The following is a 25984-nucleotide window of genomic DNA, read 5'->3' on the forward strand; positions in this document are numbered from 1 at the left end:
GTCTATATTTATAATAGATTTTAATGCGTCTGTTATACACGTGAGAGGTTTAGCTAGCTGGTTTAGTATACCATTTTATACATGTATAAGAAAATTCTGGAGCTACCAAGTAAAATATGACAGTTGTTATCCATTCGTTTGATGTGTTTCAGCTTTTAATTAAGACATTTGCTTGTAGACTTTCCGATTATAATTTTCCGCAATGTTCGGTATTTATGCTATTTTACTTTTCTATCCAACATATTTTTTAAACATTCGGTCAAAAGAGTATGAAGAACACGAACTGCTTAAGGAATGTACAAAATCGTTAGAGGTAAATATATATTTAAGTTAAACATTTATCAACAGTTATATCTATGAATCACAGGATAAAGTCTCCTGTAAAAAAAGTATAAAATGAAAACGTTGCTTGTGTAATAAATAAATTCGGGTATTCGGAATAATTTATAGTAAGACAACTAACCATTAGAATATGAACTAATACAAGTCAATGTAAGACATTTTACAATGAGCAAAAAAAACACATTTAGTTAAATTTCGAATATTTTGATAATAATGCTTTTAAAAATATGAATAAAAGTATGAAAGTGGATATATTTCCCATTCGTTAGTTATAAAACAGTGTTTAATTAAGCAGATTCGTACATATGTTTCTGTCTAGTATTTAAACTTTAACATTTCACTATTACATATTTAATCTTTCAGAACTATCTAACTTGTTCGTACCTGGAACGGAGGTATCATATATTGTAGGATTAAAATTATCTAATTTTGGTGCAATTTAAATCACGTTTCCCCGGTATAAATTCTTTCGTCACAAAGATTTAATAAATCACACAAAATAATAAAATTAAAAAGCCAACAATGATTATGCGTTGTACCCCCTGTCATTTGATTGAATTTTATTTACCTAGGAATTAAACGGTGAAAGCTTGGTATTGAATGGTCAATACTTGAAGTCTCGACTTAAATCTTCAAACTAAACAAGGCTCTGTGCCGTATTAGTCGGATTCTACCGTACATAGCAGATTATAGCTACTGTTACCCCCAGTCTATCACGTTTATCAAGAGTCATATTGATATTTTTCTTCAGGATGTGATAGTTTAAACTTAGTTCACCAATCAAATGAAATTTTTTTTTTTCAATATAAGAAATGAAAAAGATTAGATTTCTCATAAATATGAATTAACGATGCGAGAAGAATGATTTGAAAGATAATTGGGGAAGTTTTATGTTCGAATCATATCTATTTAAGGAAAATTAAAGCATGACAACATTTAACGGTGAAAAATAATCTGATGGAGAAACGAATAACAGGTAACGCTTAAGACTGTCAACTTCCGAACAGACTTTTCATTGTCGTATTATGTTCCGAAACAAAACTTGTCATTCACTTTGATGGGGATTTAATTTCGAAATAGAACTATTTATTCGGATTTTACAGCATACAATGGCGTAAGAGAAATATAAACGGACACAATTATATAATTATAATGCCTGAGAAAATAATTACGACTAGACCGTGGACTCAACATCCATTGTCTCCAGGAAAACTATACCGACAGCAGCGAGCAGATATTAAAACACCTGTCATTAATACATACGCAAAACAGGTAAGATTAATTATTTCTGTTAGAAATGGTGTTTTTTTTTAGTATTATAAGTTTATAATATATTTTGTTTAATACCTTGGGTAAAACTGCTGTGCCAATACAACTAGTTTTACGGTACGGCCTATATTTCCAATAAAAATTAATTTTATCAAACATTTCAGAACCGACTGACTATGCGATCTAGGCTTTGCCTTTTATTGAAGGCCCTACGGTGACATATAGTTGTTAATATCTGTGTCATTTGGTCTCTTGTGAAGATTGTCTCATTGGTAATTATACCACATTTTTTTATATTGTTAACTGTATTATAATAATTTTCATGTACAGTAACGCTTATGTTACTGTAGACTCATATTACTAAAACCATAGGATCAAAGCAAAGAGAAACCTCTCTGTTCAAATCATTATATAGATTAGCAGCTACAATGTAGTACACACTACGGTTATTATTTTATTTTTTTGGGGGGAGGACATATACACGACATTCATTGTAAGATTGTAAGGACAAAGTCAAGAAAACACAACACTAAGATTAGTTGAACCTTTTGAGAAAATGGACAAAAATTATAAAAACACTAAATATGGGGTCTATGCTCAGTAAATGTCGTTTGTTTATGTGGTTCATAAGATTTTTCTAGTTTCTCGTTTTTTTTATAGATTATGCTGTTTGTTTTCCCGTTTGGATGGTTTTACACTAGTAATATTTTGGAGCCCTTTATAGCTTGCTATTCGGTGTGAGCCAAGACTCCGTGTTGAAGACCGTACCTTTACCTATAATGGTTTAGTTTTATAAATTGTGACTTGAATGGAGAGTTGCGCATTGACACTCATACCACATCTTCCTATATCCATATACGCGCATGAAATATGTTTGTATTAAGAGAGACTCATATCAATAAGTTAATCGATAAAATTGTCCTTTACACGTTTGTCCAAACAGATCTCCTACGAGAAGTACATGTTTGTCTGGAACTGTAAGATAATCTTTAAATGTAATCAATGATTGTGTACTAGGTCTCTAAATACAAGGATGGTCATAAAGTCACGAAAGCAAAAACCTAAAATATTAGACTAAAGAATGTCGATCTAGGCTGGGTTTTTTTTCAAGTTGAAAATGCGTAAAATCATGAAATTTTACTTTATCCATTCTCTAGACATTCTTCTACGAACATTTAATCAAAGAAAATCTTACTTTATTTTTACGTAATTTTTAAAATACTGTAAAATAAGTGTTGTACTTCTAAACACGTAAAAGAAATATATCTGTATGTTATAAAACTACAATTTACAAAAAAAAAATAATTAAGGACTACTCCGTCGAATAATCAGTTTGTGTATTTACACAATAGTGTTTGAAATAAGGAAATATCATGGTATGATTTCAAGTGGGACAATTACCCACACAATTTGAATTTAGAATGTAATTATAGGCCACCTAATGGCCTTCAACAATGAACAAAACCAATTATGATTTTTGTATCAGGAGGCATTGTTCAAAATACCACTCAAACGTTTTTAAAATTATCCAATACTTCAGACAAGGGTGTCTTTAGGACAATATATCAACTAATGTCGATATAATCTTTATTGGAACAAGCAATTCCTTATAAAAACAACAAAATAGTAATATTCAACATGTTATTCTAGAATTAAATATACAAGGATTAGGTAAGAATTATAGTCTAATGGATTAATATTTTGATATGATAGCCAATGGCTAATATTTGTGACCAATTTATTAAACGTATAAAGTTTGGGTTTGCAATATTAGTTTTGCATTCTTTTTAATTTGCTATCTTGAAACATTTACATCTCAATGTCGGTACTTAAGCCTCAACATCATAATGCTAGCTTATATAATGTGAGTTGGTGGTCATCGTTGAGGATCGCGTTGTTTATTCAAACATTCTTTTATATTATGAACTTCTATATTTTTCCGAAAATAGATATAGGAAGATGTGGTGTGAGTGCCAATGAGACAACTCTCCATCCAAGTAACAATTTAAAAAGTAAACCAATATTATACAGGTTAAAGTACGGCCTTCAACACGAAAAGTTTATTTTGCTTGATAAAGAAAATATATTCGAAGATGTATGGTGACGCTCTGAATGTAAAATATTCTTAACAGAATACAATTCAAAGTTCTGAGGGGAAACTTTCCCGAGTAGCAAATGACGAAAGATCAACTCTGTCAATGTTAAGTATGAAGGGCGGATATAGTTCAACCCAGAGTTGTAATGTGCGCTCGCTGTACATTCCTTGCTTTAAAAAAAGCACGCTGTACATTTCTCGCTCAATAAAACAAATCCAGAAACACTAGAGCAGAGCGTTAGTCAGTGTAAATGAAAAAAAAATCAACTTATAGATCTGTTTTGTTTGTGACGGTATGCTTCTGTCTCATTATTTAATACAAAACGAATCAATTATTTTCCATCTTTATTTACAGATGCAAAGAGCCTTGTTGAATGAAAAAATAATTTCATATAGACCCAGTGTCATTTAAGCATTGAATTTAAATAAAAGGCATACATCGTTCTATTTCTTGATAAATTTAACAAAGAGGTCACAACATTTAAAATGCAATAATGGCGTTTAAATTGAATTTTATATCTATGTATTTTAAATAACACATGAGCATGTATTGAATATCAAATAAGTGAAAGCTGTGTTTATCATGATATATCATCAGTTTAAAGATCAATCTGAGAAGAAATTATTTACACGTTCATGCTTCGTAGCAGAGACTTATAATACTAAATGTATTATATGTCTCTGTTCGTAGGTTATCGCTATACATTATTTCAATTATCTGAAAAATGGCCATGGGAGTGAAAAGCCAACAAGACTCAAATTTTTCACTCCTATATCAATAACATTAACTGTACCAAGTCAACTTCACCAGCTGCGTATTTCGACAATACAAGTCTCTTCAGTGATGCTCGATACCAAATAATTTTAAAATACATTTAGCAAATTAAACAAAATGAAGAGCTTTTTATAAACCAAAACGAAATGATGTTTAAGGAGATGAATTTTGGTAACATTCGTTGTAATACGAAACCTACTGGACAGTACTACAGATCGTATCATTCACCAATGCTTCAACTGCTCTGATGAAAATAACAGACATAGAAAAAGATGTTACTAAGAACATCACAAGGTCGAAATAATCATCGTGTCTTGATACCAGAGGCGGATTTAGGGGCCCTGTCCCCCATATTTGGGAAAAAAATTGGTTTCTTATATAGGGAATCACTGAAGCGTGACTAAAGTGGCCCCCTCTTAGGCAGTCAGTGGGCCCCCACTTATGAAAATTTCTAGATCCTCCCCTGGATACAAGCTAAAAATTAAGTAAATTAAAAAGTGGAAAGGCATGTGAAATAAAACAAAATGCAATGAATAGCCTCGTACAACAGCATGTGAAATAAAACAAAATGCAATGAATAGCCTCGTACAACAGCTCGAGAACCAATGTGTCTTATCTCAATTTGCAATTGGAAGAACTGCAAGCAAAAACTGTGGGTTTAAATATTTCTCTACGATTACGTAAAGGGTATGGTTCTATCATAATCCTCACAGCTTTTTCTAGAAGATTATTGTAATAATTCATTTACAGTTTATAACTATTTGCAATTAATTGAAAGAGGGGTACATTTAATTTACCTCTGTACAGGCAAAAGTTGATACAGTCTTTATATCAAAATGCAATTCCAATCTTCAGACTTGTTTCACCTGCATTATACTGTCTATATGAAACTGAGAATTCAATAATAGTACATATTGTAGATTTTAAGTTAATGTACTTGTACTCTTAATAAATAGCATGGGAACCCCAACTCTTATTAATTCTGATTTTACAAGAGACACTTAAAAGCAGTTAATGTAAATATTTAAATTTAATTTAAATCTCTTTATACCTACGTGTGAGTAATCAAACGACAAATTGACCAATATACATCTGTGTACCTGTTAGCTACAATCACTTAATCTAACATCAGTATTTATTTTTATGAATTAAAAAAAACGCCTTCTTTAGGTTTAATTATTGACACAATGTTTCATGTTTTTGACCAAAATTTAATTGTAAAATTGATTAACCAAAAACGTTAAAGTTGAGCTTAAAGTGGGTTTTTTTATATAATATACCGGCTTTTTTTCTTTGATATGAAATATTTATATTGAATTGGTTGACATATTATGTCTGTATTTGTATTTTCCCCCTTAAAAGTTAAATACATCTGTGTTAATTATATATTTATACATACACGTCTAGATTTGTGATAACTTTACGACAGACGTTCTCCATCTGTAATACTATACTAATATTTGTCTCTAATTAAGCCAAATATTGCTACATCTGCGAATCAAGTTTTTTTCTTTAATTGATCTAGAAATTAATTTTGCACTTTCCCTATATATTCTATCATTTAAGTTGTCAGGTGGAATACCACAAAGAACCACAAGTTTTTACCCAGGAAAATGGGAGGAAACCCATATAATACAATCGTTGTTTTTAGCAAATCCGAAGTTTGAACTATAATTGACCTCAAGTGAACACACCACTTCCCTTCCAGTATACATGTATCTCCAATTGAAAGTTTCGTTCTAAAAACGATTACAATTAGAATTTATTTAAAGGACCATCTCTAATAAAGCCATGGAAACTAGATTTCATCTGGAATGCACTTTCTGAACAGACGGACGGACGCACGAAACCGTTTGAATGGTTTGACACTAGTAATTTTGGGGCCCTTTATAGCTTGTTGTTCGGTGTAAGACAGGGCTCCGTGTTAAAGGCCGTAAATTGGCCTATAATGATTTACTTTTATTAATTGATTTTTGGATGGAGAGTTGTCTCGTTTGCACTCACACCACATCTGCCTTTATCTATATAAACGCATCTATCATTTTAAAATATCCATATGGTTCAAAACTTATTATTGATTTATACAATTGTATTCGTGTGGTCTTGCTTAGTAAAAACTTAGTTTATCTTCCTAAGTTTAAAAAGTTAACGGGAAAAGACTTGATTTTTTTTTTTTTTAAATCTTACCAAAGTCGTGACAAATCTAACATATGTAATATGACATCAGTATTTCTGTAAACGTCAGTGAAAAGTCAAAATATTATTTCACATTGACTTTCCGAAATTTTGACAGGTTACTGCGTTCTATAATATGAACTAAATTTGGGGGAAAACAGTCTAATGAATGAAATTTGTTTCCTTCATTTCTATTTTGAATTTATTTATTTTCTATTATGCATTCTAGTAATTTCTATAATTTGATGATTAATAGCACACATTAATACTATTAAAAGTTCTGATATTCATCTTTATTATCTCACCCCACTACGTGACATTTTGTTTTCATTCATTCAGATTAAATGTTAAAAAAAAAAAGTCAATGCAAAGATTTAAAAATAAAATTGAAATGTTTATTTAAATCATAACTAAAAGATCGTATTTCAGATCAGCTGTCACCTTACAAAACAGTGCTCTTTTCTATAAATAAACAATCAACGCAGTAAATAAGTTGTCGATCCATAAGTTCTTCGCATATTAAGATGACTTCAAGGATTAAATACACGTCCTTTCTATACATATCTTCATTTCAATAAAGCCAACGCATTGCATCGGTACAGAGATAACAAATACAAACAATACATATTTACAATATGTACAAAACAAGTAAGATAGGTCACTAGCCAGGAATACAAACAGAAGTATTTATACTTTGTATATAAATGCGATGCTCGTCTGAGAGCTTGAATAGTCTCGATTTAATAATAAATTGTTTTGAAGTACTTAACGTCCAGTGGCAACTATTTCATGTATATTCAAAACAATCAATGATGTTATAATATAACAAATGGGAAATTAAGTTAATTTTTTTAATTTTACCCATTGGATTAAATTTGAGTTATGCTTTATTCAAATTATCGATCTTTATAATCTATTAAAGCTGAAATATCTTATATAATCTTTATAGTGCTTGACAGAAATAATATTTGCGAATGAAAATAATTCTTAATACACTTTATAAAGTTCGTTAATTCGAAGCTCTTTTCTAAATTTCCCATCAACAGAAACGATGATCCTTCAAGAATTTCAATGCTATTATTTTTAAAAACTTAACAGCTATCATATATTCAATATATACTTTTGTTTTAGAATAAGGTGGATATGGCGACTAGAATTAAAAACAGCCAAATATCAAATAGCCAAAATAATGCATGAATTCGGGCCTGGCTTCTAAATTTGCCATTTGACAGATAGTGATCGCAATCTGGGCAAGTTGACGTTAACATGCCTAAGTTGATTGTTGGATTACTTGTCCATCGGTTTGTTTTGTTTTTCATTTTTAATTTGTCTGTTTTAAAATGGTTGATGAAGGTTGAACATCGTAAACTGCTGGTGCCTCTAATTCACTTATACAGGGATGTATATAAAACTTTTAAAGAGGGTTACTCTCTACTTGCTGGATGTTTACCCATATTCAAATTTCGCAAACCCCCTTTAAATATACCCTTGGTCATCATGATAACAATCTGTGTGCCTCGCCGGTACACGCATGAACTATAAGGCCGCCTCTGGGTGCGGGAATTTCTCGCTACATTGAAGACCTGTTGGTGGCCTTCTGCTGTTGTTTTTTCTATGGTCGGGTTGTTGCCTCTTTGACACATTCCCCATTTCCATTCTCAATTTATTTTAAAAGCCACACTGATTGTGTGTCGAGAGCGTCTGCCTCTCTTGCTATCCTTGTATCACCCGCCATGCTGGCAAAGCAATATATCGGTTTCGATTATTTAAACATCGTTTCTAGGCACCTTTAAAATTCAATTGACACATATACTTTGACTGATGACTAAGGTTCTTGAACTTTTCAAATCGAAAAAAAAACCGAAGTCAGAACAAAGTGCGCAAAATGTGATTTAATGTGTTTGTATAAGTGATCAATAACACGAGTACTTGTGTTATTTTTAATTTTACAAGAGTTACTCAGACGTAATAAATGTAAATATTTAAATTTAATTTAAATCTTTATTTTTATTTTACTATCTTTTAAGTGTGAGTAATCGAATAAATAATTGAACAAATTGCCTTTCTGTGACAGACACTTAATTTTACTTAAATATTTTTATATCGCCGTAGATCGTTTGACAGTCTGTTTATTGATACAAATAATATTTAACTTTGTTTAGAAAAAAAATCACATGCACTTCACAAGGTTTTTGATGATTTGAATGTTTGATATGCATATTCAATACGGACCTTCCTTCCGTGGCTACCAAGTTATTTACTTGTCGGGTTACTATAAAAAGTATGTTTTTTGGTCATTTGGTTTGCTGTTGTGTTGTTGAACTGGAATTACTTAAGCTTTGACTTATTATAATAAAGTTCCAAGTAAAAAAAAGGATACTTAAAGTATGATAAAAAGTTAAATGATTTCATTATTTTATAGAGACGAATACATCAATATAACAGAACCGACAATATATTTAAACCATGTGGATTTCCTTTTATCTGGATGTTAAAAAACTGACCGATTTTAATGCGGTTAGATAGTAATCATTCCCGTTGGTATGAACAGTATCCATGCTTTTCGTATTTGAACACTTAGTATAGACAGTAACCATATAATACAATGATGGTCAGATGGTATGGACAATACCGCTGTAATTTCGTTTAAATTTATCGTTTTAAGTGTTTCACGATTCCTGCCCTATCTAATATAAATGTCTGAAGATATACAGCCCGTAACAGAGAAGTGATCGAATTGAAGTTTCTTTACCGTCAAAATTAGCTACGTTATCGACATACTTAATTAATTGAGTAGTGACCGAACTTTTGTTACTTTAACGTTAAAAAGATTGACAATGCTGACATACTTTCATGTGTCGATAATCAAGTTTAATACCGATAATGTTGAAAATATTTCTAATAATATGAAACAAAATATGCCCATGCACCATTTCGATTGGGCGAAAAGTAGTTATTTCTTCAAAGTCAGAACAGAAAAAGGATGAATGGAAGGACGTCTTGATAGTATTATTTCCTTTACAAATTTACACAAAACTAAAAGAAATATACTGGTAAACATTCAAAAAGGTGTTTGGTAGGAATGAAGTCCTTTATTTTTTCGGACTACAATGTGTACCGTATGTGTGATGGATTTGAATTAAATCAATAACTTTAAATGTTTTCTCATATGTATACACAAAAGGGAGGACCGGTATTTGTAATTCTGTCAGAATACGTCTTCATCCGTTTTTTCTAGTACAGTTTAAACGGGAAAATTTTGTTATGAATTTTTTTTAATATGACGAGCAAAACTATTTCTTGCAATGGCACACACAGAGATTTTTTTTTTAGTAAAAATCAGTAAAAAAATATTCTCCAAAATATACCATGGCCAGGACCTGACCGTTTTTAGCAGTGTACAAATGAAAATCGTCCTGAAAACTGCGCTTGCTGTCATTTTGAGGGATCATGCAACATTTCACCTATAACCCATAAAAACATAGGTTCTCAATTACTAAAAAATGTTCTAAAATATAATTTCAAATCAGAGTAAACATATTAACTTTCTTATATACAGTCGAATTTGTCTATAGGTTACACAAAGCTTATTCTTAAAACTTTTGTATCGGGGAAAACATTTTTCTTTTTTTTTTATTTTTGACTTTTAAAACATGTAGGGGAAACGGATTTCCTAACCATTCACATATAATATTCCGTATTTCTGATTTTTTGTTCGATAACGTAAATTATACGACTTTTTTTTTTACAACGTGAACTTGTGCCATTTATTTTTGCTGGTCTTTAGGAAGACAATTTACAATTGTGCAGTGAACGGAGGCGCTAATACATAACCTTATTATTCTGTTTGGAAACAAAAATAAATTCCCAGTATATAAATATACATGTATGAATATACATGTATTATATGTCGTGTACATGATTGGATTATGTAGATATAACTATCGCACAGAAAAAGTATCATGGATTTTTAGGCTTTCATATTCAAAGTTTTGAATTCTACCCTTGTTGATAACCTGTGGGAATCTCTACAGTTCCTTAAAACATCAATTATTGTTTTGTAAATTGAGTGCCGTCTCCCTGAACACTTAAGTCATATCTTTTCATTTTCATATTGTTTCCCTGTTTGTCTCTGTTGTCTTGATTGTTGGAACGATTTATAGTGCATGGTATTTAACAATATTTACGAAAACTTTCTGAGGATTATGAATATTTCTTCTCTGTCAGATATGGATCATTACCAATGATAAAATGAAATGCCGTACATCACATCTTATAGAGGTTTAAATTTCAAATATTCGTCAATAACTTAAGATATAGAGCAATTTTGTCTTCAATATTTCAAATGTTAAAGGGTACATTTGTATTTTTTTCTTCGATTTGAAGGAAATTTATTTCAGTTTTTTCTGTGACAAAGTACAAGCATGTCGGTATTGCAACAATGTATGATTGACATAATTCCGGGAACATAATAAACAGATAGGTATGAAAAAGAAAAGGTATGGGGTATTCTGTATCAGACGAAAGAAAAACTATTACAGTGTTAAATCCAATAAATTCTCACAGTGCAAGCAGTATATAATATCTACATTGAGCAAATCGGTGAGGTCATATAAAACAGATGATGGGGTATGATTGCCAATGAGACAATTATCCACAAAAGACCAAAATGACACAGACATTAACAACTATAGGTCACCGTACGGCCTTCAACAATGAGCAAAGCCCATACCGCATAGTCAGGAAGGATGTCTACCACCATGACTTCTTCGTTTGCCCAAAATACACATTATGTAGAGAAACCTTATTCCACAACCTTTAGATAACTGGCTATCTGAAAACTTTGTTTTAGATACAAAACTATTAATCTGCGGTCGCTTAAATTGGAACTTTCGAACGAACAAAATATTCAAATTTTCAAACATGTTCAAAATTACATAAAAAGGTCAAACAGATTTCTTATGCCTTGATAGAGCGTTATTATTGCTGACACAGAACGTCATCGTTGTCATCAATCCACAAGTCATCGTCACAGAAGTATAAGATTTTTCAAACTTTCTTTTTCTCTTTTTACTTTCTCTCCTCTTTGTTCACCTATGAAAGCTAGTATCATATTGTATAAACTGTTTGTTTTATATGCATATCCATTATATTATAACATTATTGTAACTTTATATTGTATTATGGAGAAGACCTCATAAGTATGATTTACTTGTGTCTAATCAATTTTTCTTTAATTCAGCAAATAAAATATTTTTGAACTAAACCGCATAGTCAGCTTTAAAAGGACTTCATTCCTATCAAACACCTTTTTAATTGTTTACCAGTATATTTCTTTTAGTTTTAGGTAAAATTGTAAAGGAAATAATACTATCAAGACGTCCTTCTTTAAATCTTTTTTTTCTGTTCTGACTTTGAAGAAATAACCACTTTTCGCCCAACCGAAATGGTGCATGGACATATTTTGTTTCATATTATTAGAATTATTTTCAATATTATCGGTATTAAACTTGATTATCGACACATGAAAGTTTGTCAGCATTGTCAATATTTATAACGTTAGAGTACCAATAGTTCGGTCACTACTCAATTAAGTCTGTCGATAACGTAGCTAATTTTGGCGGTAAAGAAACTTCAATTCGATCACTTCTCTGTTACGGGCTGTTGTGTAGTATAATTACCAAAGAGATCACTCTCCGCCAAAGACCAAACAACGTTGAGGTTTAAAAGCAAATATAGACCACCGTACGCCCTTCAACAATGAGCAAAACCCATACCGCATTGTACGCTAAAAAAGGTCAAGAAATGACAAATGTAAAATAATTCAAACGAGAAAACGAACTTTATCACTTTGACAAACCTAATTACTAAATTTATATTAATAATGTGGTCTCCTCTTGAATATGCATGCAGTATTGACCACTTGTTGTCAACCAAACACAAAGAAATTAATCAATTAATTACTATTTTTAACGAAGACGAAGACTTTTTACGAAAGTACTAGCCATAAAAAAATGAAATTTAAAATGATAATTATACATATATAGTGACGTCAATTTAACAAACTTGATGAAGTCATACCGTTTTCAGTTGACATTTATTTCATTACTTCTATTAGATATTTTTAATTCATGATTTCTCACTAATATTTAGACCTTAATTGTGTTCCTTGGCTCACTTTATCCATTTTAGTGGGCGGGATCCTTAAAGAAATGTAAATACTGTTATTTCTACATTTGTTTATATGCAAACATGTTGGTATGTTTTAATGATTTTAAGAAGTATATCAGATATCATTATTTGTTTGTCCTATTCAATACGAATATGGTATTAGATATTTATTTTTATTTTTCAGTGAAGATCTTCAAAACTGGAAAATTCGGTTAACGAAAAAAAACCGCCAATCCAAACTAGGAAAAAAATGTATATGATCATCATTCATTTTTTATATCATTGGTTGAACAGCAGTTTAAATTCACATTGTTTTTGAACAAAATTTAAGATACACGTACACACTGTTTTATCAATTAGAAAAGCACAAAAAAGCTTTCCCCCCTCCGTTTTATACCTAAACATCTTTTAAATTGATGGCTCTGTACCGTAGATATATACTTTTTGTTCTAAAGTTAACTTTGCTTGCTTACTTATTTTACTTTGTTTCTATAATTTTCTTTCGTTTTACTTGTTCGATTATTTGTTTGACTTCGTCCTTTCTCTTTCTTTTACATTGTTTCAGATTACCAAGAGTTGTCTGTCTTCTAGCAGGTTTCCACTGACAAGAATGATACACATATTTAATTTCTTTCCATGAACTTTGTCGTTGATTTTCGTGTTTGTATTGTTTACGTCCCAAGCTTTTATCTACGTCTCTGAATTGAAATTTCTAAAAGCTTAACATGAAATTAAATAATTGGTATATGTAAGAGCAAGTAACTATGATACTAAAATACTATAGTTATTGAACTTTAGATTTACTTATCATATAACAATGAACATCTTTAAATTATATTGTTGTCTTTACAGTTACAACGATGTAATCGACTGTACAACAAAGTAGCAGAAGAATTTGGGAAACCAAGGGAAAGATTTCCAAGGATTGATGATAATAATGCTTTTACGTACGATTTCCAGCAAAGGCCAATATTCACCAAGTCTGCACCTGGAACATTTCATTATGATGACCCACATGCTATACAGAGACTCGAATGGTCATTGACAAATCAGTTCCTACAAAAGCGCCACCACACGGAATATATGGATTATAGACGGCAGCACCATGCCTTTGCTGATGATAGTCGTTCGGTTTCAGAATATAGTGATCATTTTGAACTGGATCCATTTCAGTTAAGCGACATTTTACACAGACGAGGTTTACGGAAGCCAGTAATGGTGCGCTATGATAAAAATGGTGTTGAGATAAGAAAATCCAAAATAAAAATTCGTCCAAATAACGGTGCTCTTCCAACAAACCCATCTGCCAGAGAAAAAATTAAAGGTAGGGCAAGACTTGACTATGAGATGGCAAACATGCGAGCTGTTGCATTTTGTGAAAGGCAAGCTCAACGAAAATTTCGAACGGCTTCAGCCATTACTAGAAATAGAGATGTCGAACTTGTCGAGGAAGATTTCTTAGAACGAATAAACAATGAAAACAATAATAATGAGAATGACGATACGGGCAGTGTCATTATGTCTATGGATAAGGAGGAACTATTTGAGAGGATTGATAAATGGATTGATGGTGTAAACGAGGCTCTTGGTCAGTCTTCTAATTCAACTTCAAAGGTTTATTTTCAAGACAAAACATGACAAAAATAAAATTTCAGACTTATGAATATTTATTTCGAATCCGTTAATTTTGTCAAAAATTCAATGCTTGGAATTAACAGAAACATGCAAATATTGAACATGTTAAACCAGACGCCTTTTCTTTTTGGGTTACTTCGCTGTTGTTATTCAAGGGAAAAATAATTTAAAGTGCATGATCATACGATATAGATTTTTGATGAATATTGAAGGTGTCATTTTGGTTATACTGACGGTACGTCAGAACAAAAAATTTGGTAACCATATATACAGAGTATTAATTGATTTTAAAATCTTATGGCGGCCGTCTTGAAAAAAACCCACTATTTTGAATTTCCAATTGGGGTCAACTGGTTATATTGTTCGTAGCATCAACCACGTCTAACATTCTAAATTTGAACTTGTATATTACTATTAAGAGATATTTGTTGATTTGGATATTTTGAGACGGCCAATTTGAAAAAAAGATGCCGTATTGATATTTCAAGTTAGGTCCATAGATATAAGAAGATGTGTTATGAGTGCCAATAAGACAACTCTCCAGCCAAGTCACAATTTGTAAAAGAAAAACCAGTATAGGTCAAAGAACGATCTTCAACACGGAGCCGTGGCTCACACCAAACAGTAACCTATAAAGGGCCTCAAAAAGGACTAGTGTGAAACCATTCAAACGGGAAAACCAATCTTATAATCTATATAAAAAAACGAGAAACGAGAAACACTTATGAACTACGCCAACAAACGATAAGTACTGAACAACGTGTTCCTCACTTAGGACATAGTTTGTATTTGTCGAAATACCCTGCACTACTATCATGCAAAATGTGACATTGCTTTTGACCTTATAAATGATACATGTTGATTTGGATATTTTATAGTGGTCATCTTGAAAAAAGCCGCCAAATTGAAATTTGAAGGTGGGTCCATAGATTATATTGTTTGAAACGCAATAAGAACTATAACAGTTCCAAAAATTTGGTGCTTTTTTCCTAAAACCCACAATTTTGTTCACTGATCTGCCGGACTATTATGGAAGCTTGTACATTTGAATGTGTTTACATTCTTATTCTTCGTTCTATTATTGGTACCTAATCTCCTTAATGTCCTTGGCAAATCATAGCAACATCTCATTCAAATAAACAAATTTTTTTCAGCATTTAATAATCATTATTTCCTTCTTCTTCTTCTTCGGAAGTCCACCCTATTTGCAGGGTCACCGCATTATCATATTAAAGCAATCATTCGTAAGTGACTATTGTGTATATCGTCCATATATAAATTGCTGGCATTGAATCATTGAATATATTTTGATCTTTTTATAGTTATTTATAAAAACACCAAAGTTAATCATTTATTTCTTTTTGACAGAATGATACATATGAATTTTGGCAGGATAATACCAATTCAAATTCAATTCAAATATTTATTGTCATATAAACTGAACAATAATTTGTGACAAATAATATAAAAATACAAAAAATACATTAAACAAACAAAACCATGAAAACAAAAAAAAACAAAAAAGCAAAACGATAATACCAGTAATTATGATATTTGACGGGATAATATCTACGATTTTTTGCTGGTTAATAGCTATGTGTTTTTTTTGTAAACATTCGTGTTTACCAGTCTTTGGTTTCCTGTGATGTGTTTTATTGTTTCTTCTTCCATCGTTTTTTATGTTTGCCATATAAAATGCTCGTACGAAGTCAGCTATGTAAAGCCATCTTCGACCATTTTATTTAAAATTGTCGTACACACACCGCCAGCGTTGAAAAACCATTCTCAACCCTCAAATAGAATAGCCTGTAAGTCTGATAAGTTGAGCGCTTTTTAACTGATATTTATAGTTTGTACTGTAATACAAAAGTCCCAGGTTAAAGGAAAGGTTTTACTGATTTTTGAAGACCGTACGGTGACCCAAATGTGTCAATTGGTCTCTTTTGAGGGGTTGTTTCATCGTATGTGCAATCGTATCACATCTTCTTGTCTTTATAATGTTGGTGTTATTTGATAAATAAAACGAACAAGCGTGTAAGTTTGTAGTAAAAAAAATCCAAACGAACTTGACCAATTCTGTCCCTCGATGCACAAAACACATTGACTTCGATGTCCATTTTTCTCCAATATTGGAGTTAATCTAAGTAACACTTTCGCATTTTACCATATAAAAAGAAAATCAAGTATATATGTAAACTGCACTCAATTCAATTTTTGAAATATTTGCCCTTTGGACAAAAAAATTCCAAGACTTAAAAGAATATTATAATGAACCATATACCTCCAGGGAACAAACCTAACTCTAAATGACAAAACAGTTACTCCACAGGTGAAAGTAACAGTCGGGTTGTTGTCTCTTTGACACATTCCCCATTTCCATTCTCAATGTTATTGACTATCTATTGTGACAACTCAGTACTTTTCTTTTAATTTCAAATTATTCATGTATTGCGAAAATTTAATATTATTTTTAGTTGGAAATGTTGACTGCTGTACCCCTATTTTTTACTTTTTACCTATTATGTCTGTTTGTTTTGTTCAAATATTGTTATCGATGAATGGAATTGTATGCGACTGTCATAAAAGCCATACATTTGAGAGATTTAACTAGCCATAAAAACAGGTTCAATCCACCATTTTCTACACAAGAAAATACCTGTACCAAGTTAGGAATATGACAGTTGTATCCATTCGTTTAATGTGACATTTAATTATGGACTTTTTGGTTAAAATTTCATCGAAGTTCGATATTTTTGTTATTTTACTTTTTAGGACAAAAGCTTATGGTATATTAATGTCGCTGATGAGTTTTTTTGTCTGGCGTACAAAATGACAAGCCTATTATATTGTCGATAAGTTTATTTATTACCTAATTGATAATCCACCATGTCTTATAACCCATAATCAATTTATAATACATTTGATATACACAAGGGTAACATGACAGAAGAAGATAGTAGAGCAGGACTCTTTTGGAGCGATGAGGTCACTTACGATTTTGAAAATTTTATGCTTTGATTACATACATAAAGGCAACAGTAGTATACCGCTGTTTAAAAGTCATTAATCGGTTGAGAGATAAAAAATCTGGGTTCCAAACTAAAACCGAGGGAAAATCATCAACTATAAGAGGAAAACAACGAAACTACAGCAACACAAAAGTGCAACAAAAACAAACGACAATGTAACACACATTGAAAAGAAACTTGATGATAACAAATGCAATTTTCCTGACTTGGAAAATTACGCTGTTTTGAAGTTGTTTTTTGTTGATTGTTGACTGCACTTTATCTTTTTTTTATTTTTGGCTATGTTTTTGTCTGATCTGCTTTAAATACATATTCAGATTTATCTGTTTTTGATGCTTTCATTTCATTTATTAAGGTAGACGGAGTGTCTAAATTAAAATCCAAAGATTTTTTATATTAATTTGTCAAAATGTAGTTTATATAATGCTTTTAAATAATAATGGTACAAAGAATGGATCATGTGTCCTATTTTCCCACTAAAATTGACAGATTTTGTAAAGATTGTGCATGAAAACCAAATTTCTGCCATAAAATGAAAGCTACACCATAGAATTTTGAAAAAGAAAAATTGGGGTCACGGGACTTTTTTCTTGCTACATAATAAAAAAACGTAATTTCCTGATACATTCCATTGTAAAAACAAATGAAACTGAATTATCTGCCCTTACACTTGAGTTGTCTTCTCTTATGAGGCACGGTTGGAAAAAAATGAAAGTTCTCTGTTTTTGTAAAATACAGCCATAAATATGATAAAAAAAAAAATTAATTTCTATATTGAAATTAAATACTTCTCTCGGAATTTAACATGTGCAAATACATTATAATTATATTTAATTAGGGTATTCCTGCAGAAAAAGACAAATATAAAAGCTGTTCGTGTTAATATTATCCCTTTGCACATACACTAGGATAATTTTAAAGCATATGGTTTTTAAGATAATCTGACTGGCTGAAATAAATCTAATATATTTGGCAAATATATTGATAGCAGAAGGTACCGGTGCTTGTCTCCATTAAACTGGTCCCTCCATCCGTACGTAAAAAAATGTCTGTACCTGCGTTCTCTCCATCCCAGTTGAAATACTTTAATTCTATTCCTTCATCATCCAAAAATGGTGTTTGATTATCAACTCTTTCGCCTTGGAAATAGATGCGACTCATTTCATTTGCAGCTGAAATATAAAAATAAAATCAGTTTATTACAATGCATATTTATTCAGACTTATTTTGATTATTAAGTTTTCTTTGTGAATCAGGCTCTTGGTTTTCTTGTTTGAAATGGGTTTTTTTTGTCGTTTTGTAGCCTAATTACTGTAAATTATAGGTTATAGTTTTAGATGAAGGCAGTACAATCAGCTTGAAATGATGTGGTTTAAATTAAAAATAGGTGAACAATATCAATTTAATCGATCATAAAGTAGTAATTCCATGGCAAGTAAAGAAAACGATCAAAATACAAACAACACTAAATGAAACACAACATAGAAAAACTTAATTCTGAGCAATACTTATCCCACCAAATCAAAAGGAATAAATCACATTTTAAGTCACAAAATAAAACAAAAACACATAAAAAGAAATATAATAAATACATGGTAATTTAGGACCCAGATATTCTGCAACATTCAACCACATGATGCTTAAATCCGTCAAAATGTCCCTGAGCTTTTTTAACATTGCGATTCACTGCAGAATCCTCCATCAAGTTTATAATTGACATTATTAGGTAGGGTTATTGGCAGAGTACAAAAACTATCTTTTAAATAAAGTTGTCTACATTTTATTACCCAATCACTTGTAATAAACTTCAAATCCATGTTCAGATTGCTTTTGCGTGTTCAACCCTCAGTTGTATAAGTTTTAGTAGAACACATTTTGTTAGCTTAATGTATCAATATTAAAGTGTCATATAAAGTTATACTCAATTTTTCATCTTCAATAAAGGATAAAGAAATTCGATAATTTTTTTAAATTGTCCGTTTATAAATTTTGCAATTATAAAGACACTAAGGTTTCAACTCCCTTAGGCAAAGTTTACAGTAGACTGGTTTTACTATTTTTCGGGTCCTTTTTGTTCAAATTTCTCTACAATAGTTTCGGTTCATATACATGTACATCATCGGCATTCAAATATTCGGATTTAGGCATTCCTGATGAAGGTAAATCCAAAAAGCCCTTAAGACGTATAAAATAAATAACTTGTTGTTTTCTCTTTTTTAGGCAACAGTAGTTTATCTATATGATTAAAAGTTCATTTGACTCACAATACCTTCTCATAAAATATTGTTTTACATGCAATGGGTAAATTAAAGGGTTTAACTAATTGTTTTTGACATAGGCAATTCATAGACTTTGAAAAAAAGACTATGGTTTGTCCTACTAACTTTAATATAAAATCGAGTAATTATTCATTGAGTCGAATTAAAGATTTGGCCTTGCCCTGTTTGAAATGTTATAAGCACGTTTTCTGCTACACACTTTCGAATAATTTCAGTTTTCATCAGACGTATTACAATATATTTATGTGATCTGTTATTCTTGTAAAGAATGATTTCAAATTCTTAAGTTTTATGTAAATTACATTACCCATCAGATCAACAGCCCACTCATAAACCTGCAGAGAGTTGATTAGTAAGAGATGTGCACCGTCTGCTTTGCATGTTGATTTGGCAATAGTATGGTTGTTTGCTGTTGTAAAAGCCTTGTAACAAATGTTGATGTTTGCTTCATATATATATCCCATTGTTACATTACATAATTCTAAAAAAGAAAATCATATTGGTCATATTCATATTCATGCTGAAGAAGCTTTCCTCCGGGTGCGAGAGTTTCTCGCTGCATTGATGATTCATTGGTGGCCTTCGGCTATTGTCTGTTCTTTGGTCGGGTTAATGTATTTTTGACACATTCCCCATTTCCATTCTCAATTTTGTAAACATTTGAAGGATTCTGTGAAACAACTTCAAACTATTGTATTAATTGTTAAAACAAACTTTACATATGAAAATGCTGCTGTGATGTTAAAATCATTTCTTTTGTCTTAATCAACCCTCATTGTCAATATCTATATTAAGTCAAGATATGAGGTAGACTTGACTGTGTCTGATGTATACTTTATTTCAAGTTCGATGGAATAGATGCGTGCATAGTAAATTTATTTGGTTTATAACTATTTCGATATGAGCGTCACTGATGAGTCTTATGTAGACGAAACGCGCGTCTGGCGTACTAAATTATAATCCTGGTACCTTTGATAACTATATATTTTAAGTTAGAGCTCATCCTCTATATAAAGTAACGTCAAGTAGGGGGATAATGCTTGCTATTTTCCATTCTTCATAAGAAGCTTCTATATACATTCAGCAAGAAAAGGAGTATAGTTGGTGCCAATGAGAATACTGACTCTTTGCTGAAAAACACGTTTTCCAAACACAACAAATATGTTGTAAATCTAGAAATCAAATATCTTGAAAATGTCAGTTTCAGAAAAAAATTTGCTTGAGAGTGGTGTGGTTTTACATAGTACAACTAATTTCTTACCAAGACATAATACTGGGATGTTTTATAAAACAAGGCAGGGCCAATTGTGTTAGTTTGTCTTTTAGTTTACTGTTTTGATATTAAAAAAGGAAACACTTAAAAAAGTATCATAAAGTTATTCGGATAACCGCCATCATTATAATGTAGAATTATTTTCATTTTTTCAAAGTATATTAAAAAAAACCAACCTTAAACAAAATCAAAATTGAAAATTGAACAACGGTTGAATAATTCGAAAAATTCGAAAAATCCAAAATTCATACGTATCTATATATGGCAGTTGATTTTTCATACGTTTGATGTGTTTGGACTTTAAATTTTGCCTTTTGATTTCGGAATTCCCGTTTTTAATTTTTCTCGCAGTTCGTTATTTTTGTTATTCTACTTTTTCAAAACACATAGGAAACATAAAAAAATATTTAGGTTAGTATTAAGAACTGATTTAAAATTCAAACCCATACTTTAATACAGGGTTTCTTATAACGTATTCTATAGTTTTGCAAAGATATTGTTCTAATACCAATTATATTGTTAATAATATTGTTACAATCAAATATGAAAGTGAAAGTAATCGGAGATGCATATATATGATGAAGTGCAAACAGTTTAACCAAGTGCAGTAATAGATTTGATATTCTGTTCTGTGTGCAACACCATGACTTATAATTCCAAAGTGACATCTAACATCACTTTAAAATGCTTAATTATGTTTTTAAAAAGATTCCTACATTACTAGTGGAAAAAAAAAAGACCGAAGAAAAATGTCACAAGTAAATAGATTGACATTTTTACTCTTTGAGTATGTTTGTTTTGTCCATGCACCGTTGACTATGTGATGGAATTTGACGCGACTGTCATACAAGTGAGAGGTTTATCTAGCTATAAAACCAGGCTCAATCCACCATTTTCTACATTAGAAAATGCCTGTACCAAGTCAGGAGTATGACAGTTCTTATCCATTCGTTTGATGTGTTTGGACATTTGATATTGCCTTTTGATTTTAGATTTTCTTTTTTGAATTTTCCTCGGAGTTCAGTATTTTTGTGTTTTTACTTTTAACTGATATAGCAATCCACAAATCAATAATGATAGTTTGACTATTTGTTATTCTTTTCTAAGTACTAGTTATCCCTTTTATAGTTCTTTAATCCCACTTTATCCTTTCTTAATTAGTTTGATTACTGGTGTACTTTTTTCTATTTTAAATCTTATCAAGCATCGCTATTTAAAGGAACAAGTTCTGATTGCATCGAACATTTCTATTGAATAAATAATTACTTATTATATAATATAGTGTTTCTCATTAAGTTTTATAATTTGGCATGTCTTCCTTTGTGTATGTACCTTATTCAAGATAATTAATTCGACGAACTTCCTACGTCATTTAGAATAATTTTGAGTTTTAACTTAAGCTGGATAATAATTTATGGATGTAAAAATGTATAAACAAGACAGAATTTAAACTGAACTTGTTAACTCCGATTTTTTAAGACAACGGTTTTAAGTCAGAAAAATTCGTCATAAGTTTTCGTTGTCTGATTATGTATTTCCTCTTTCAGGCCTGTAATGAAAACATTTTCAAATGTTCAAACAATGTATTCACTTGTTCATTTGAAAGATTTATTAATATTTCAATTGAAAATGTTGGGTACACGTATATGTACTTAAGTTATTTAATAGGCAATGTCTATACCAAATACCAAGATCGTCAAAAAAGCTAGTATCAGGATTTCCTTTACTCGATTTCTCCCTTTCTTGACCTGTTAATTTTTTTATTTAACCAATGTATGGTTCGTTTGATCTCAGTTCTTCATTTATCAAAATTCGATGATGACGTCAAATGTTCTTGTTTTCTTCTGAAATTCCAATTGTGACGTCACGAAAAAAGTGACCATGCCGGGTGACGTCGAATAGAAAAAACACAACCTTTTTGCAGATCACTAGAAAAGATTTTAATTGTTTGTATATCGTCAAAGTTTTAAAACCAAGTTTAACCAACCATATTTTTACACAGGAAAATGTCTGTACAAAGTGAGGAATATTACAGTTGTTATCTATTCGTTTGAGCTTTTGATTTTGGTATTTGTTTTCGAACTTTCCGTCATAAATTTTATTCGGAGTTCGGTATTTTTATGATTTTACATTATACTAACTATACAGACATGAATTGTTTAATCGAGATGGTTTTTTATGGGCCTTTATGTATAATTTTTTTACTTCTTCAATGAAAACAAAACAGTATTCATTCAATTCCCTTAAAAAATATAAGCTTTTTTAATATCTTGATAAAGATTGATATTTTAGAAATTGAACCAAATAAAGGCAACAGTAGTATACCGTTGTTCTTAATTCATAAATTGATTGAGAGAAAAAATCCTAGTTACAAACTAAAACTACGGGAGACACATCAAATATAAGAGGAGAACAACGACACAACAGAAACACACCCAGAAACGAACTATAATATAACAATACCATACATGTTCCTGACTTGGTGCAGGACATTTTTAGAAAAAAAAGGTAGCTTGAACCGGATTTTGTGGTTAGCCAAACTTCCCGCTTTTATGGCAAAGTTAACATAACATTAAACTGACAACATAATATGAAATGACTAAGAAACCAAAATTAATAGCTTTCAGAAGGTACCAGGCTTATAATTTAATACACCAGACGGTCGTTTCGTCTACATCAGACTCAAATGTGACGCTCAGATAAAAAAGTTTGAAAGACAAAAATAGTACAAAATAGAAGAACATTGAGAACCAACAATTCCAAAACGTTGTATTAAATACGGCGAAGGTTATCTGCCTGAGATAAGAAAATCCTTAGTATTTAGAAGAATGCATACTTTTGCAAACGGAAAATTTATAAAAATTACTGTATAATAGATAAACACGTTAACACCGAAGTGATGACTAACTACAGAATAAAAACGAAAACATAAAACAAACTAAATCAGCACATGAAAAAAACACAGCCGAACAATTGATATAATCAAGACAATCAGTAAAAATATATTGTTTATCTTATTTTAAAAATATATCAAAATCAGCATTCATTTGCATGGTTTGGTGCTGAAAACTATCTTTGTCGTGCTCGCTCCCTTTCAGGATTATATTCCTGAAACTGACTCCTCATTTATTGACATTTTGAAGAATCTTCGTATCAACAAACAGCATAAAAACAAATGTAGTATGTTAAACACACATCACAATTTTAATGTCTGTTTAATAGAATCATAAAACTTCAGCAATATTTAACTCTTTTCAAAGCTATACATAGTTATTATTAGGAAGCAAGTTATACTAATCGGGAAACATAACTTTAGAAGATTGAAACCAAAAGTTTGATGATTCAAATTTGAAATTATCAAAGTGAATGAATGAATGATATAAGTATGTATTAACACTTACTTGTCTTTCTGATGGCTTTCGATCCCACAGATGTCTCTTTATGGGGAAAGTGAGCAGAGTACATATGACACTGTCCTGTAACCGATTGGTAGTCAGCTGAGTAACAGTTTGCTATACTTGTACATGAGCTAGCACATTCCAAGAAATGTTCGGTAATCAATGTTCTGATAGACGAATTGGTTGGCACAATTTGTGTATCTGTTTCAAGTTCGAATTTCTGTACTTTGATATGCATGCTGCTGGTATAATGTAGCATGAAAGTAGTCGTTGCTACTCCAGTGTAGATTATTTGATGAAACATTCTAGTAAATTATATTATTATCTATATTTCTTTTCTTTCTTTCAAATAAAGTAATGAAAACAAAGTCTAACATACATATATATCACCGATATAGTTAATCTTAATTAATCTAGTAAAATTAACTAAATTTCATTGGATATACCGTATGCTGAAAACTTATTGTTACATTTGACTTCCTTATGCAACTGGTGCTCATTTAAAGGAATTATCATTATTAATAGGCTTAAAATTGTTCAAGAAATGCGTAATGATGGAATACGGTAGTTGCATGCATTCACCCACTTAATTGGTAACTTAAATTGGACCAAAAAGGTATACTTTGATATCCTTTGGGACTTTTTGAAGGATTATATATAATATTGGACAACAAATTCTCTATTATTACAAGATAAGGTCGTTATACAAAATTGGAATTTTACAAAATTATTGATATCAATATTAATGATCATTAATCCTATATATCGAGGACGAAAACAAAGAACAAAACCATTCTTATTTCCATTTTGTTTGTACCGTCAATAACTTAAGTAGGTTTCGTGCAGAAGTATTAGTTTCTTAATTAATAATTAATATTAACAAACCGCTTTTAAATATGTTGTTGATGACAGTATATAATTTAATTCTGGATGTAATGCGTCTTCTAATTTGATGACGTCGTTTTGTTTATCAGCTCATAAACATAATTTTGTCATGTGACCGTGACATCATCAACGTTATTCATGATTTACTCCGGTTTAAAATGGAATCAAGAATTGAATTATAAGCAATGGCTGTAATATGTTTTCTGTCAATTCTAAATAACCCCAAAAATGTTGTGCACTCTTTTAAAATAACCCTTTACGCGAGTAATTAGTGTGCACCACATTTTTATGTTATTTCTTCATAGACAGAAAAACATATTACGATCATTCCTTAAATAATTTGTAACGTCATATGCTTTAAACAAATGATTTGACCTCTATTGAATAATTCAAAGTTTGGTTGATCATTAACAGAAATAAAAAGACTATAATAAATAGACGACATCGTCAAAGACACCAGGATTGCAATTTCGTTTACAAAAGACTCCACAATAGCTCGAATCAAAAACGTTAAAAGACCAAATTTTAGTACGACGATCATTGTGGTCCCAACACTTCCGAAAGATAATGATTTAAACTATGTCATCAATGTCGAATTACTTAAAAGGCAGATACAGCACATCTCTTTTGTTTTAGTAACCAAACAAACATCTTATGA

At 30.9% G+C, this 25984-nt stretch overlaps 1 protein-coding gene across 1 annotated transcript; it reads left to right on the top strand.

Annotated features, from left to right (window-relative positions):
• Positions 1-867: 867 nt before the first annotated feature.
• Positions 868-14728, top strand: LOC134715642 (uncharacterized). The gene is made up of 2 exons (XM_063577968.1): positions 868-1614; positions 13680-14728. The coding sequence occupies exons 1-2, from the start codon at positions 1495-1497 to the stop codon at positions 14463-14465; spliced, it is 906 nt and encodes a 301-aa protein (XP_063434038.1). The 5' UTR covers positions 868-1494; the 3' UTR covers positions 14466-14728.
• The last annotated feature ends 11256 nt before the right edge of the window (positions 14729-25984 follow it).

Source organism: Mytilus trossulus, chromosome 4 (assembly GCF_036588685.1).
Source record: "Mytilus trossulus isolate FHL-02 chromosome 4, PNRI_Mtr1.1.1.hap1, whole genome shotgun sequence".
In the NCBI taxonomy this organism is placed as follows: domain Eukaryota; kingdom Metazoa; phylum Mollusca; class Bivalvia; order Mytilida; family Mytilidae; genus Mytilus; species Mytilus trossulus.

Bases quoted from the DNA above. Each gene is read 5' to 3' on its own strand.
- LOC134715642 (XM_063577968.1), top strand. From the start codon at position 1,495: ATGCCTGAGAAAATAATTACGACTAGACCGTGGACTCAACATCCATTG. The intron at 1,615-13,679 runs GTAAGATTAATT...TTGTCTTTACAG, and splicing joins TTAATACATACGCAAAACAG to TTACAACGATGTAATCGACT.